This window comes from Littorina saxatilis, linkage group LG7 (assembly GCF_037325665.1).
Source record: "Littorina saxatilis isolate snail1 linkage group LG7, US_GU_Lsax_2.0, whole genome shotgun sequence".
In the NCBI taxonomy this organism is placed as follows: Eukaryota; Metazoa; Mollusca; class Gastropoda; order Littorinimorpha; family Littorinidae; genus Littorina; species Littorina saxatilis.
The window spans coordinates 32,638,329-32,655,841 of record NC_090251.1 but is presented as its reverse complement, the minus strand read 5'-3'; the positions used below and the strand labels follow the sequence as shown (position 1 = coordinate 32,655,841).

The 17,513-nt window shown below is 42.1% G+C and overlaps 1 protein-coding gene across 1 annotated transcript in view; it reads left to right on the top strand.

Annotated features, from left to right (window-relative positions):
* The window catches only part of LOC138971203 (uncharacterized), a 47,732-nt gene that overhangs the window by 15,089 nt on the left and 15,130 nt on the right, over positions 1-17,513 (top strand). The window contains exons 2-6 of the mRNA XM_070343871.1: positions 6,828-6,900; positions 10,261-10,420; positions 12,662-12,762; positions 13,656-13,784; positions 17,005-17,170. Of these exons, the coding sequence (XP_070199972.1) occupies positions 6,828-6,900; positions 10,261-10,420; positions 12,662-12,762; positions 13,656-13,784; positions 17,005-17,170 (629 nt within the window). The remainder of the gene's footprint in view (positions 1-6,827; positions 6,901-10,260; positions 10,421-12,661; positions 12,763-13,655; positions 13,785-17,004; positions 17,171-17,513) is intronic.

The window sequence follows — 17,513 nt, the reverse complement described above, 5'->3', positions numbered from 1 at the left end:
CTCCCCTCCCTCCCCTCTCTCTCTCTCTCTCCCTCTCTCCCTCCCTCCCCCTCCCTCTCTGCATCCCCCTCCCTCCCTCTCTCTCTCTCTCTCTCTCTCTCTCTCTCTCTCTCTCTCTCTCTCTCTCTCTCTCTCTCTCTCTGTGTAACATGTTCATCAGTTCACATATGACACAAAAACATACAATTAAAACGCATGAAAATCTTGTCTTTGGACTTCCCAGACAAAGCGAAGAAGCACATGCTGTTGAATCGAGAGAGAAAGATCAAATCAAATCAAATCAAATCAAATCAAATTTTATTTTTCGAGGGTTGTGGCATAAGAGAGAGAGAGAGAGAGAGAGAGAGAGAGAGAGAGAGAGAGAGAGAGAGAGAGAGAGAGAGAGAGAGAGAGAGAGAGAGAGAGAGAGAGACTATTTTCACCATCTTTTTTCGTGTGCATAAAGCATACGACATTTGACAATTTATTTTCTATACAATTCATCAATGAATGGAAAAGTGTGGTTCGTGTGTTCTCTGTTTTGCGTGACGTCTAACGGTCGTTGTTTTCCCCTAAGAGACATGCTAAAGTTGATGAATGGTGTAAATCGATCATCTCTATAGGTGATTAACCGTAATCTGTGTGCGTAGCGAAAACGATTTGTTACTGTTCCGTGATTTGTTTGGAATGAAATCTGACACGCCCGGAAGCAAATATCAAGTCGTTTTTATAAAACCCGTGGCAGAAATGATGCATTGCTTTATTTCTAAGCGTGCAACTTATCAGCCGAAAGAATCTAAACAAATCGATACCGCTTGCATGAAAAAGAGACCAATCACCGGGGTCTAGCTCAATATTATCCGTGCCATCGATCCCATTGGACCATTGCAAATTGACGTGTTTTCCGGTAAAGATAGACAACTCTGCTGTAACTGCTGAACTAATAGTGATAGAGGGCTTATCTCGGATTCTGTCGCGGCCGTCTTCCAACAATGATGAAGTTAGTTCTTTTTTCTTTGTTGAACAGAATGTTGTGGCGCAGTGGTTGAGGCACTTGACAGTATACAAGATATATATATATATATCCCATGAGCTGCTTCTTTGTCTCTGTTACTTCAGTATGGGTATATATGTTGTATTTTTACAGCTCAATAAATACATCATGGACTCCAAAAAATATATGATAGTGCAGATTCCGATTTGGGCAAAGAACTACTTTCCTCCCGACCTTTGACCTCGCGCCGAACAATGTGACACATTTGTATGAAGTTCCAAAATCGTATTGCACGGCTCAGAAAACCATATCAGTTGCACGCAAAAATGAATCTCGAAACTGATCTGATGTATGGGATGCAATAAACAAACGTTTCTTTCATTATGAAAGCAATGCAGGTCGAAAAAAACGAACATTCACCTTACAAGATACACAGATGCTAGCGAACCAAAACAAAAAAACGAGTACCCTCCCTTGCATCGTAGCAGACGACTGAGTGTGTTTGGTGCGCGTCTTCAGTTTCTCTGGCAGTGTCGGTGTGGGAACTGACAGAAGCTAGGGAGCACAGATAATAGAAGCCCTGTCACATAGACTAATCACACAATCAATACATGTTTTAAATGACAGTTTCGAGTTTGTTAGTCAAACTCAAAGCAACAACACTGGTCTGGTGAAATGCGTAGCGGGACCGAGAAGCGCCCTTACCTGGTTTGGCTTCGCTTCGTTATCACAAACATCGGCTGTTTCACGTATTTTGCGAGCAAGTCTACTCTTTTGCCTGGCTCTGCAGTAAGTCCACATTGGCGATGAAGGTATCCAAGAACTTAACATGTGTGTATTTTTCCGTAATCCAGTCATATTCCTTCAAAATGCAATCAATCGGCGGTGACAGACTAGGTGTCAGCAATTCGCGACTTCACCAACTCGGTCCCGTTTTCCTCACACCCATACGAGTTTAGGTTCATCCATGCAAACACACTCGCAAAACAGTTTATCACGTAGATACATTTCAAATAGGGAGCAAATGGTTAAATCTAAACCTACATATTTGTTCCCTAAAATGTGCTTCTCTGTCAATAAGCCTAATTGTATGATAATATGTTCGAGAAAAACAACGTGGAATCGATTCTGAATCGAGTAAGCCAAATGGGTGCCAAACCGGTTTCGCCCGTTCTGCCGACCTGAAACGCAAAACAAAAGAATTGTGCGCTTCAACTAAATTGATTTCTATATGACTTCATTACTTTCTTGCAACTTATGAACCTTTACTTAAAGCTTTTAAATGGTCTGAAAGTAGTGTTACCGCGTACTTATCGATGCACTCATTCGTTTTACTTTTTCAGCGACGGTCACTTAGTTTAAGGTTGCAAAAGGGCCAAGTCTCGCTGGCACCACTGTTATACACTCCACAGATCGCAACAGTGCCGCTAGTAGTCTACACTTTGTGTTTGATGGTAGAATGGGATATACAGATTACAACACTTGTGGTTTTTTATATGGCTTGTATTTCAGTCAAGACCCAGCGGGAATATCAATCGAGATCCACTCGCCAAAGGCTCGTGTCTCCCGATGATATTCATCCGCTGGGTCTTGACTGAAATACAAGCCATATAAAAAACCACTCGTGTTGTAACCTATACATATACTTCTTTGTCCACCGACTGCAAACTACGCGCGCTTATTCCATTTATCTACTAACGTCACAAAAATCAAGACTCACATCTTCGTCGTGATTTTAAACTGCCTAGATGAATTCTCGCATGGACCGTGAGATGGTTGGTGCAGCCCAGACGAAGAAGGTACCAGAAATTCTGATCGATGCTTTTGCTGAGCCGTAGTGCAAAGAAAGTTGTAAAGTTAAGAAGCGAGAAGAAACAGCTATTCATTATCTGAAGCCACTATACGTGATTGAGACAGAAGAGGTCAACACAGGACATGCCGGATTGATGAGCGGGGGCTCGGAAGATCAAAAACGGCTGCGTGAGGCGCAGGCGCCAGAATCTAACTTTTTTTTAAATGTCTATTTTCTATTTTCTCGTTGTATGAAATAGCCAAGTGCTCTCTTACAAAGAAAGAGGCATTTTTCAGAAGGCAATTTCTGAATCTACTGACGGGTGTCCTTCCACGGTAATCAGCGTAACTGTCACTAATTAATAACTTATTTTTAAAAATATGTAAACGTAGTAAGAAGTTCAACCCAAGCAAACAAAGAAACATACAGACAGACAGACAGACAGACAGACAGACAGACAGACAGACAGACAGAAACCGAGTAAAATTCCATATTTAATCCACAAGCAGTATATGTTGACTAACTGAGATTGCACTCGCGATCCCTACTTCTCCCTATCATAAAATCCTTTGCATCTTTTCTCAGCTTCGTCCATTCATACACTCAGACTTATGAATGGAGCAACACAAATAATATACAGTACTTCGCCCGTTATGAAGATCTCAACACCGTTGGTAGTGAAACGCATTATTTGAGTTACCTTTGTCCCTTTGTCGCTCTGGCGCGACAGTCTATACTCTTCAGTCATTTCATACTGAGGATTTGTATTCGTGAAGTTGAAGATTGTTTGTGAGGGAACGACATTTCAGAGACGACAGTGACAAAATAATCGCATGTTTTGTCGACTCCCACCAAAGAAAGCGTGCATCATTCAGTGATAATTACATGAAAGAAAATATTTTACCTCTGTGAGCCAAGAGAAGTTTCACTATAAAGTAGTGAACTTAAAAGCGTACTCGTAAACCACTTTCACTTCAAATGGGACATAAACATGTACAATACTTTTCATTTTTTAAAAAAATCATTAAAGGTAGAGTCCATTTGCGAAAGTGAGCATCTTCACCACGACATATCCGTCCAGGTTTTTGAGTCACTTGAGAAAAAGTGACTCTATGTAATCGGTCAGTGTTAGTCTGTCCGGCCGGCCGTCCGGCCGGCCGGCCGTCCGTAGACACCACCTTAACGTTGGACTTTTCTCGGAAACTATCAAAGCGATCGGGCTCATATTTTGTTTAGTCGTGACCTCCAATGACCTCTACACTTTAACGATGGTTTCGTTGACCTTTGACCTTTTTCAAGGTCACAGGTCAGCGTCAAAGGAAAAATTAGACATTTTATATCTTTGACAAAGTTCATCGGATGTGATTGAAACTTTGTAGGATTATTCTTTACATCAAAGTATTTACATCTGTAGCCTTTTACGAACGTTATCAGAAAAACAAGGGAGATAACTAGCCTTTTCTGTTCGGCAACACACAACTTAACGTTGGGCTTTTCTCGGAAACTATAAAAGTGACCGGGCTCAAATTTTATGTGAACGTGACTCATTGTGTTGTGAATAGCAATTTCTTCCTGTCCATCTGATGCCTCATATAATATTCAGAACTGCGAAAGTGACTCGATCGAGCGTTTGCTCTTCTTGTTACAAGGGATAAGAGCATTCTTCCAAAGTGTTGTTCCACGCCTTACGTAAGAGCACAAACGGTCACTTGGACCTGGATTAAAAATATGTTCGGGTCCAAAACGTCATGGCTTTTTGTCCGCTTGGTAAGAAAGTTGATGGCCAGGAGACCTCTTAGATGTCAACACGGTCTACCCGCCTAGGGTCTATGTGTCAAATAGAAAAAAGTATACGTCAATGACCGAAGATATAGGCCTGGGAAAAGCACTGCAATATTCCACTTGAACAAATAATATCAATAATCAACAACCTTACTGATGTATGTGCAGTGTGGGATGCTTTGCAGGATTTATTTCACAAATTGACAAGGGTGTCACATACAAACATATTGTCGCCAAAAATCGAGCTCTGTCGTGAAAGCAGTCATGCTATAGATGTTTTACATGTGTGCGTGTGCAAGGATGCCCGCCCATGCCTCACGCAAAACCAAGGCAACTGACTACATGGTTCTTCTTCTCTTGCGTTAATGGGCTGAAACTTCCACGTACACTCGTGTTTTTGCACAAGCGGGTTTTACCTATATGACTCCACCCCGTAGCCCACCGAACTCTGACATTATGGATTACAGGATCTTTACCGTGCGCATTTGTGTGTGTGTCTGTGTGTATTCACGAAGGAGGATAAGCCACCAGCAGGTCTGTACATACGTTGACCTGGACAATTCTCCACCCTCGGCTGGGATTCGAACCCCGAACCTTCCACACGGAAGTCCGACGTCCTGACCACTAGGCCATCGCGCCCGTCGATCAGATAGTGTCCGCACTGGAAAGAATGTACATGTATCATTAACAGCTGAGTTATGATGTGTGTAGCCTTAGAAATACCGTGCAAAAGTCTCTTCGTCTCGACAGCATTGCGAAGATACAAAGTAAAGATTGATGCACGTACATGACACAATGTTGCACAAAACATCAAAGAACGCACTCTAGATAACGAGTGAACGATAGGTCTGAACTTTGAGAGGGTCAAATGCTTTTAATCGCCTGAAAATGTGTCCGCTTCGTTTACTTTGATACGATGTTTGACATGCGTAATGTTAAACAACTTCAAGTGTTGAAAATTACACCGTTTTAGATGACGTACTTGGGTGTGTCCTACATCGTCTGCGTAGTTTATGTCAATGTGTGTAGGCCATTACGAACATCTGTGTTTAGCTGAGTTAAAGAAAGTGTGTTAATTCTGAGTAACGGTATGTGGTGCGATACAATGTCTATGCGCTATGTGTTACGGTGTGTTACAAGTCTAAATCATTTAAAGAGACGTGGGGTACAGTGTGTTACAAGAGTAAACCATATGTAAGGTGTTGTGTGTCTGTGTTACAAGAGTAAACCATATGTAACGTGTTTTGTGTCTGTGTTACAAGAGTAAACCATGTAACGTGTTGTATGTCTGTGTTACAAGAGTAAGCCATAATTATGTAACGTGCTGTGTGTCGCAGAGTGTTACAAGAAACAATCATGCAACGTGTTCTGTGTCTGTCAGTGTTACAAGAGTAAACCATACGTAACGTGCTGTGTGTCTGTGTTACAAGAGTAAACCATATGTAACGTGCTGTGTGTCGAGATGTGTTACAAGAGCAAACCGTGTGTTACGAGCTGCGTGTCACATAGTGCTAAACGTCTTCTTCTTCTTCTGCGTTCATGGGCTGCAACTCTCAAGTACAATCGTGTTGTTTTTTTACTCGTATGACCGTTTTTTCACGCCATTAATTTTAGGCAGCCATACTCCGATTTCGGGGGATGTTTCTATAACCCACCGAACTCTGACATGAATTTCAGGATCTTGTCCGTGCGCACTTGGTCTTGTGATTGTGTGTACACACGAAGAGGGATAAGACACTAGCAAGTCTGCACATATATAAGTTGACCTTGGAGATCGGAAAATCTTTACCCTTAACCCTCTAGGCGCGGCAGCTTTCCGCATGGGAGTCCGGCGTCTCATCCGCTATAGGCCATCGCGCTCATCAAATGCTACAAGTGTTGCGCTGTGTGAGACAGTGCGGTGCAAGAGTAACCACGTAACTTCAAAACAAAAAGAAACCACAACAGCAACCAGTTTTGGTACATTTTGACAGGGGAGGCTACCGCTCCTTTCACAGCAGACTCTGCACCCGAGTTGTTGGCCTTTAAGTCAACACCGGTGGATTGTAGAATTCTGTTTGTGATGGGGTCTGGTGGTTTCCGATTGTCTGTATGTTCATGAAATTAGCCCTAACATTTTCAATCTTGTTTGATTGCACTTCGCCATCCCGAGGTGATCGTAGTGTTTCAGCACTCGGTTACACATTCTTCATCAAATGTTCGTCAGACAGTCGCTGACTCCAAGTAACCACGTAACAGTATATTACAGTGTGTTCATTAACTTTCTACTCTGTCTTACAGATGCAGCTTGGCATCCTGCTGACAATGACAGTGGTGTGTAACGCTGCCATCCTGCACACACGAAAACCCAAAGGTCAGTTTTAATGTTGTTGTTTTTTGTTCAAATAAGACAAGATATACCCAGAGATAGCCATTAATTTTCTTCGGCATTTTCAGTTGTTGCTATGACAAATATATATTATTTGTGATAGTACAGCTACAAATATTCGAACAATTCGACCCAAAAGCGATAATTACTCCCCAATAATTTTCTCAACACTGACCACAGGCGGAAGGTATCGTCCACTGGACTACTACTATCACAGAAAGACTACAAGGTTCGTCACTCACCTTCGAGTCTTCTGTGTTCTTGGAGTCGCTTCCTGGGGAAAAATATTGTTCAAGACGGTTTGCCTCTTCCTACAGTCTGTGTAAGGTCAAATAAATACAGTTGAATGATTGTTTGAACTGTATGCACCTTTAATTTTCAGCTTCCGTCCGCTGCAGGTTGTTATTAACCATCATTTGGACGAATCTTCGTTTGCGAGCCGCCAGGTTCCACCTTGCGTCAAATCATGCATCCGGCACCGAATATGCATACCAGCGCTCATTGGTGTAAAACATATGTTAATATTGTGCAGCAAAGGGAAGCTACCCACGGAAAATAATCATCGAATATCCTGTTATTAACCAATGAGCGCTGGTATGCATATTCGGTGCCGGATGCATGATTTGACGCAAGGTGGAACCTGGCGGCTCGCAAACGAAGATTCGTCCAAATGCTGGTTAATAACAACCTGCAGCGGACGGAAGCTGAAAATTAAAGGTACATACAGTTCAAACAATCATTCAACTGTATTTATTTGACCTTACACAGACTGTAGGAAGAGGCAAACCGTCTTGAACAATATTTTTCCCCAGGAAGCGACTCCAAGAACACAGAAGACTCGAAGGTGAGTGACGAACCTCGTAGTCTTTCTGTGATAGTAGTAGTCCAGTGGACGATACCTTCGCCTGTGCACTGACTCAATTTATACGGGTATCAGCACTGCAGTATTTTCCAATCTGCATGATCCCGAACAATTTCGTTTTATCTTAATTGCTTTGAGCTTGGACCTTGTACAGTTTTCCCTCAGCAAATGTCACATGAGGCAACTATAATTATGTTCTTGAAACATTGTTTGCGAACGGAGCTCTGTAACATATTGCATTTCCACGTAAATTCAAATTGATTTGTTTTGCACGAAAAAAATAAAAAGTTGTATGATTATATCAAGTGACTCCTACCAAAGAGTGTTACCCTACGGACTCTTTCCGTACAGTAACACTCTTTGCTCCTTCCTAAACACCGTAACTCAGAACTATCCGATTTTCTTTGTTCGGAAGATCAGAAACTTACATGATTTAAGAAACACCCTTAAATGACACCTACACTTAAAGTGAGAGGATCATTACCATACAGGACTTCTACATTTGGTGAAAGGTCAAGTTGAGGGGCACGGTGTGCTTCGCGGAGGAAGAGGAGGGGAGGGAGGAAGAAGACATCACCAAAAACTGCACACAACAGTTAAACGATCGAGGAAGTACTTCAAACGTAGTGTTACATAACCAAGGAATGTTTGACAGGAAGCTGATGTAGGGGAAACGTGTCAAATATGGAGTTAAATAAACCAAACCAGACACTCCTGTGTAAGGATAGGGGAAACGTGTCGCCCTTGTGAGTTGCAAGTGGATGCAACTGTCGCCTGCTTGCGACATGGGCGCACGGCTTTTGTTTGTGAGCAAACTTGAACAGGAATGGGGGAGGGGGGGGGGGAGGATGGGAAGAAAGGGAAGGGAGAAGAGAACGGGATGGGATAGAGAGAGCGGGGGGGGGGGGGGGGGGATTTGGTGTAAATACACTTTGCACTCCCTTGCAAGCAGATAGCCGCCCCTGCAACTCTTTCGCAAGTAGGAAGGAAGAGGGCTTTAGACATTCTGTCGGCCTTTGTTTATCCCCGCCGAAATTCTTGATTCCTTTTTAATCCCCCCCCCCCTTTTTATTTTTTATTTTATTTATTTTATAAAGATTGGGTAAATGTGTCATTTCAGTAACCTTTGTCCTTGCCCTAGTTAGTGCCATCCGATTAATGGTGTTCGGCTTTGGTGTGTGCATAACGTCTGTCGATAAGTCCTTGTCTCATATTCTCCCCCTCCTCCCACCTCCCACCTCTGTCACCACCCAACCCTTACACAGACTGGCTCCCTATACACAGCGCTTGCAATTTAAGGTTGAGACAGGAATTTAAGAGATAAACTCCTCGTGTAAACGACTGGTAGCACCACCGTGTTTGTGTCGTGTGTTTCACAGGGGATACTATGAACACATACCAATCAGTCAGCAATTTTGGATGAGTTTATTTTGTAAATGACACCAGGTTTATTCTGCAAAGTTGATTCAACAAAACAAACAAACAAAAAACAAAAATCCCAAAACTTCTAACGTTCCAAAACTCAACAATAAAAAATAAAAAGAATAGTTGGTTATTGGAACGTCTGGTTATTGACAAATCAAAACGATACGTTTATGTTAGTCGACCCAGTGGTCTTTTGAATTCTTTCTTTCTTTCTTTCTTTCTTTATTTGGTGTTTAACGTCGTTTTCAACCACGAAGGTTATATCGCGACGGGGAAAGGGTGGGAGATGGGATAGAGCCACTTGTCAATTGTTTCTTGTTCACAAAAGCACTAATCAAAAAATTGCTCCAGGGGCTTGCAACGTAGTGCAATGTATGACCTTACTGGGAGAATGCAAGTTTCCAGTACAAAGGACTTAACATTTCTTACATACTGCATGCTTGACTAAAATCTTTACAAACATTGACTATATTCTATACAAGAAACACTTAACAAGGGTAAAAGGAGAAACAGAATCCGTTAGTCGCCTCTTACGACATGCTGGGGAGCATCGGGTAAATTCTTCCCCCTAACCCGCGGGGGGTGGTCTTTTAAATAGACAGATAGACAAACACTGATGATAAAAATAATGAACTTATCTCAAAATTGTCGACGAAACTCGCTTGCAAGGCAATGATCCTATAAATCAACGTACTGTAAAGGTAACGTTTTGTTTTGTCAAAAAATAAACGTACCATTATTGGTTTTTTTTAAGGAAATAAAAAGTGCTGCAAAGGACGTATCCTGGCTGTAGATTTTCCATATTTTCCAAATTATACCTGCAAAGATCTGTGGTGGTCACGTGTATGTGATCGTTTACGCAAAAAGAAAGACACCTTTAAGGTATTCCTGGGTATATTTGATCGTTTACGCAATAAGAAAGACACCCTTGAGGGACTCCTGGTGTGTGAAGTCATTGTTTCAAAAATCAGACTGCGTATCCCCTTGATGACTTCTCACCCCTATCCACTTCGAACGCCTCATCACCTCAGTGACCTTGACCTATTTTGGGTTTCAAGGTTGTGTGACTCACGTGATGCTACGCGACAAGTGGAACTTCCTGAACCAAGGCCGCAGACCTTTCATCCGGGTCCGTCGGGGTGCCTTCATCTTCCGCAACGGCAAGTACAGGGTCAAGTTCAAGTGTGTCGAACGATTCGGCAACATCTACTTACTCAGGTACCGTATTGTGCCTTGTCTCGGACTTCAATGATGATACATGTTTTTTTAACGACCTCATGGTTAAATCATTAGGGGCATGTTCCCGGATGTTACCCCGACTCTAGATGATTTAAAAAAAGAAAGAAGATAAATAAATAAAAGGGGCCGCTGCGAAGGAGGTTTGGCTCTCGTGCTCGAGCTCTGTAGCCGCCATGGCACCAGAGCTGGAGGTTGGTGTCATGGGGTTGGTTATAAAGACCCGGCTGGGTCACGTTATTGTGTCTCAGCGATATAGGTGGTCAGGCTGTTGCTCAAAGGCTATAGGGTAGTTGGGGCATTGGGCCATGGTTGTTTGGGGGTGAAGGTATAAGGGAGAGGGGGGGGGGTGACTTGGACTTCAATTACGGCACACTCATTGTAAAAACTCGGCGCACCATCTCAAATCTGGCCATGCTGTGACAATGGATAAGGCCATCCCTCCAGTGGTCACATACCAATAACAACAACAGCAGCAGCAAAATAACAAAAACCAACAGCTCAGATAAAAACAGTCTGCGTGCTCTGTGTACACAGTGCGGTTTTTCTAATGAATTAATTTCTTGAAAAGCCACTGGATGCATTTACAAAATTAATTCATCAAAAAATTCCCACTTAACACAACAGGACACAGGCTGTTTATTTTTGGTATATGACCAAGTGGAGGGATGGTCTTATCACATGTAAAAGCCTGGCTGGATCTGATACGGTGAGCTGAGCTGTTTTCATAAGAAGAAGAGTGCCTTTGAGCGTTGTAAATTCAGGCAAGTTTTTAATCTGCTTCAACCTAAGCCTCTGAATTTGCATAGTTTCCTCTTTTAACCATAACAAAATGTCATTTGAATTTCCTTTCGATATGCTGAATGAACTGTGCAGATGCGTTGTATTATTAGCACGTTGTTTAGGCGGAAAACATTGACGCGGCAATTTTGAGAACGAAAGTGACAGCTAAAGGGAGACAATTACGGCGGCCGAAAGCATGCTTTACTCGACCAAGGACACAGATGACAAAATTATGCTCAATTGTGGAGCTCATTCCGCCAATTAATGTCACTGGAGACATTCTTTACATTTATATAAAGGATTTCTATCTGATATAACACAAAAATGGCACTCACTGGATTGTGATTTTTGAGGGCCCCAAAGGGTTTAAAATCGTGATCGTGATTGGCGATTTTTGACCTTTCTGTGACCGTGATTGCCGAAATTTCCATTTCTGTGATCGTGATGGGACTTTGCCCGTGATCCGTGATGACAAAAAAATCAAGTCTCGTGATCGTGATCGTCATTTGTTTTCGTGATCTTGATGGGAATTATTGCAAAGCATTTTATTTTCAACGTACATTTTTCACAGCTGTATCACTCTATGATCCTCTGTTCGTCAAGGTGTTCGTGATCGTGAAAACAAAAATCAAGGTAACTGTGATCGTGAAAGCTAAAATTTCCCTTCCCGTGATCGTGATGATACCCCCCCCTTTGGGGCCCTATTTTTGGACTTGTCTTTTTATTCCGTCAGCGGTTTTCCATGTGAGCCTTAGTTGTGTACCTCAAATGTGAAGTAAGGTTTACAGAATGAATAAACTTTTTGAAGAGAAACATTTGACACCAGACTCAGCTAAACAGTTGATTCGACATATACAAACATACAGAGCTTCAGCCCTTGGGCTTACCTTTTGGTTCTGGATTTCTCGTTGTCTTTGATTCATGTATATGTGATGTTGAACCACAGGCGGAGGTTGAACACGCTTTGGGGTACCGAGAATGAAAGATATTTAGAGCGAGAAGAAAGAGAGGGAGGCAGGGACAGAAAGAGAAAGAGACAGACAGACAGACAGACACTCATGGACAGATAGACAAAACTGTGTGTGTGTGTGTGTGTGTGCGTGCGTGCTTGCGTGCGTGCTTGCGTGTGTTTGTGTGTGCGTGCGCGGGCGCGTATGTGTGTGTGTGTGTATGTGTGTGTGTGTGTTTGTGTGTGTGTGTGTGTGTGTGTGTGTGTGTGTGTGTGTGTGTGTGCGCGTGTGTATGCGCGCTCGCCTGTACTTGCTTGCTTTCCTTTCTCTTACAAACAATACGGAAGAAAACATACCACAGAATTCAAAGCAGAAATAAGACAATTAGCCTAACTTAGCATTCAGATGATTTGTGTATGGTTTCTTTTTACCTTCATACTCGTAACTCCTTCATAGTGACGATTTTGTCTTCTCTTTTTTTACACGCCAGGAAATCCAAATACAAAGAAGGTCAGGATGCGGTGGTGTGTGTGGGCTTCACCTACATTGCAGATCATCGCTACGCTGAATACACTGCCGTCAGGCTCATGGGTGAGAATCTCTCCGTCCTGGAGCTTTTTCATATCCGGGCGCAATAGTATAGGGGTTAAGACGACGGCGGGTGCTCGCATCCAGGGTAAACTAATGTGTAGACTGGCCTTAACCCCTCTTCGTGTGTACACACAAGCACGAGACCAAGTACGCTCGGAAAAGATTCTGTTATCCATGTCAAAGTACGGTATGTTACAGAAAAAGATCCCAACTTCCATCCGACTTCATGTCCATGAATTGTTTACCTGCACCCGAAAGTCGAAGAGTGACTTCGAAATAACATTATTTGAGATTCAGGCGATTGACTATCACAGCATGTGTGTGTATCTTGAGTGTCTTGCCATTGCAAGTCGACAAATCCAGAAATGAAAAGCTAATATTCATTCTGACACGGCGGGTTTCCAAGCAGGACCGACAATTTGGTGTCCAGGCATCGATTTGACCTGAAATACTGGTTGGTGAAAGTTGATATAAGTCACGCTCAGGTCTACTGTTCATTATTACACTGCCTGAAAAATTCGATGAACATTTCTTATTTAGTACTGTTGATTTTCTTCTTCGTTTATTCTATACGCTTCCATTGCAGGCTACGTCTGAATAGTTTTCAGTGTTTGTGTGTGTGTGTGTGTGTGTGTGTGTGTGTGTGTGTGTGTGTGTGTGTGTGTGTGTGTGTGTGTGTGTGTGTGTGTGCGTTTTACCTTCTTATCATCATCATCATCATCATCAACGTCATTGTCATCATTATCGTAATGACTATTAGCATCGTCGTCGTCAGCATATTTAGTATTGCGAAGTTGCTTTTTGTTATTTTCTTCTGGTGACGATGATGATGACGAGGGTGACGACGGCGATGATGACGATAATGATGACGTCCTAAAGATCTCTGTGTACAGAACAAGGTATTGGGTCCCACGTAATGAGTCCGAAACTGTTTCCACACGGCAAGCACGTCTCCATCAACTCTACCTGTGATTTCAAGGGACCCAGAGAGCGGAGACAGTACTCATACATGCGGAGAGCTGGTAAGCCTTGCTTTAACTGTTCAATTTGACGAGTTTGCACGATAGCTAAGGTAGGACACATCTCTATCAACTCTACTTGTGACTATACATTAAGGGGCCCAGAGAACGGAGACAGTACTCCTACATGTGGATAGCTGGTAAGCCTTGCTTTAACTATTCAGTGTGAAGAGTTTGCACGATAGCTAAGGTAGGACACATCTCTATCAACTCTACTTGTGACTATACATTAAGGGGCCCAGAGAACGGAGACAGTACTCATACATGTGGATAGCTGGTAAGCCTTGCTTTAACTATTCAGTGTGAAGAGTTTGCACGATAGCTAAGGTAGGACACATCTCCATCAACTCTGCCTGTGATATAAGTTTTGGGGACCCAGGGAATGCAGACAGTGTACCCTACATGCGGCGAGCTTGTAAGCCTTGCTTTTACTATTCGGTGCCAACTATTTGCACGATAGCTTGGGTAGGACACATCTCTATTAACTCTTAATTAATGTGACTTTTGGGGACATAGAGAACGCAGACAATATTCCTTCATGCGGCGAGCTGGTAAGCCTTGCTGTAACTATTCAATACATGTAGTTTGCACTATAGCAAGGGTAGGACACATATCTATCAACTATTTTGGAGTGAATCTTTCTTAAAGGTTTTTCTGTGTATTCTCAGCTTAATTAGTTTGGACAACACTTTGGATGAAATTATTGCTGCTGCAGAAACATTGCATTGGCAAGTCTGTGACAGTCATCGATATCGTCTCTCTGACCCCCCCCCCCCCCCCCCCCCCTGTATACCCACCTTACCGACTTATAAATATCTCCCCAGTATTGCTAAAAAATAAAGTTAAATCCCTTCCCGTCCTCTGTCACATCCTCTGATTCTTTTGCTATATTGTTTCCTCTTTTTTGGGCAGAAATTGTATCTTGTCTGTCTTACATGTCTAATAAGGGTATAAGCGATTCTCTGACCTTGACATCACGTGAAATAACATTTCCCATCTAGATGTACATATTTATAACCACACTTAATATAAGCTTAGCTTGTTGTGTGGTCACACATGTTTATATCGCATATACATGCCACCCTGTATTTTTTTAATAAAATCTTGTTTAAATCATTTCGGAGAGCCACAGAACAAAGACAGTACTTACTCCTACATGCGACGAGCTGGTAAGCCTTTCTTGAACTATTCAGTGTCAATAGTTGCACTATAGCTAGGGTTCTCTATCAACTCTTGCACTGTAAATTGAAGTGTTTCACAGTTAAACACAGTTTTTGTAACAAATTGTGAACACTGTGCGACATACTATATAACTCATCCTAACAAATGTAGCACACATGGTAAACCCGAAATATAGTGCTTACAACGAATGCTACTTTTGCAAGTATAATGATATAGTATTCCACACATGGTGTTCACAACTGGTTACAAAAAGTATGTTCAAAAGTGGAACACTTCAGTGTAGAGTTTAATTTGACTTTCGGGGACCTAGAGAACCAAGTCAGTACTTCTACAGGCGGTGATCTAGTAAGCTTTTAAACAAAAATTGTATTCATTGTTGAGAGTTTCCGCTAAACTCGTATCTTGGGTAGGTCACATCTCCATCAACTTTGCTTGCCACTTTCGGACACGTAGAGAGCGGAGACAGTATTCCCGCATGCGGCGAGGTTGTTAATCTTTTTCTTTTAAATTTACAATTTTCTTTGTTAATAGTTTGCAATATACTATAGCTAGGGTAGGACTCATCTCCATCAACTCTGCCTGTGATTTTCCGAGACCTAGAGGACGAAGACATTAAGAGTTGATATAACTCCTTTACGCGGCGAGCTGCCTCGCCTTTGTTACCTAATTCAGGGATGTTGTCAGGATTTATGTTCTTCTTTTTATAAAATGGCCAAAAAAGGTATCAGCAATTTTCGGACGTCTTTTTACCAGTCCCTGGCGTCATTGTTCCCCTTATCTTAAACATTTGACAAGTTTTCGGTGACCTAAAATAAGTTTCGGCGTTTTGACGATTGCCGGAGCCACACAGCATCCCTTCCTCACAGCTTAGTTCAAACCAAGAACTCACCAATACCATGCCAAAGGACACAGAAAAGTGCTCAGTGATACATCAGTACTATCACGATGGTAAGAAAATGGGTTTTTAGGGCCAGGATGATGGAGTCCTAAGTACAAATTTTACACAAGAGAGGCACATTTTGAACAAGCTGTGAGACATTGCAAGAGTGCAAACAAACTTCTTTCCGTTTATAATCGCTTCGTGATTTCTGTTTAAGCAAAGAATCAAGACAAACAGCTGTATTGTATTAAAAAAAAAGAAGAAACAAGTCGCGTAAGGCGAAAATACAACATTTAGTCAAGTAGCTGTCGAACTCACAGAATGAAACTGAACGCATCGTCAGTCCACCGCTCATGGCAAAGGCAGTGAAATTGACAAGAAGAGCGGGGTAGTAGTTGCGCTGAGAAGGATAGCACGCTTTTCTGTACCTCTCTTCGTTTTAACTTTCTGAGCGTGTTTTTAATCCAAACATATCATATCTATATGTTTTTGGAATCAGGAACCGACAAGGAATAAGATGAAATTGTTTTTAAATCGATTTCGAAAATTTAATTTTGATCATAATTTTTATATTTTTAATTTTCAGAGCTTGTTTTTAATCCAAATATAATATATTTATATGTTTTTGGAATCAGAAAACGATGGAGAATAAGATGAACGTAAATTTGTATCGTTTTATAAAAAAAATATTTTTTTTACAATTTTCAGATTTTTAATGACCAAAGTCATTAATTGATTTTTAAGCCACCAAGCTGAAATGCAATACCGAAGTCCGGGCTTCGTCGGAGATTACTTGACCAAAATTTCAACCAATTTGAAAAATGAGAGCGTGACAGTGCCGCCTCAACTTTCACAAAAAGCCGGATATGACGTCATCAAAGACATTTATCAAAAAAATTAAAAAAACGTCTGAGGATATCATACCCAGGAACTCTCATGTCAAATTTCATAAAGATCGGTCCAGTAGTTTAGTCTGAATCGCTCTACACACACACACAGATCTGACACACACACACCACGACCCTCGTCTCGATTCCCCCCTCTACGTTAAAACATTTAGTCAAAACTTGACTAAATGTAAAAAGTAAAAGGATAAAACACCTCATTCATGTTTTCAAAACTTACCCTGAAGTCACTATCACTGTACGTGTGACGTTTCAGCGCCGGGTTGCAAGTTCCCCAAAGAACTACGTCGAACCTGGAACTTCACGTACATGCACGCGCGCAGCCTGGACATCTCCTTCACGAAGATAATGCTCAACCTTCTGGACGGCAGACAACTTAACTTCTCCTGTGACGCAAGAGACAGCAGGCGTTACGTCGTCAGGTAACGTCACTGGTTGTTTGTGTGTTGGGGGTGGGGGGGGGGTCGTGTGTGTATGTACGTGTGTGTATGTTTGTGTGTGTGTGTGAGTCTGGATAGAGGGTGGAGGGTCGTGCGTGTAAATTCAATTCAATTCAGCGCATGACTGTATTAGTCAGTGATCGGCAATAGTTAATTAGAAAACACACACACACACACACACACACACACACACACACACACACACACACACACAGAGAGAAAGATAGACAGACCTACACCCCAACACACACACACACACACACACACACACACACACACACACACAATGCACACACACACACGTCAAGAAAGTGTGCGGGGGAAA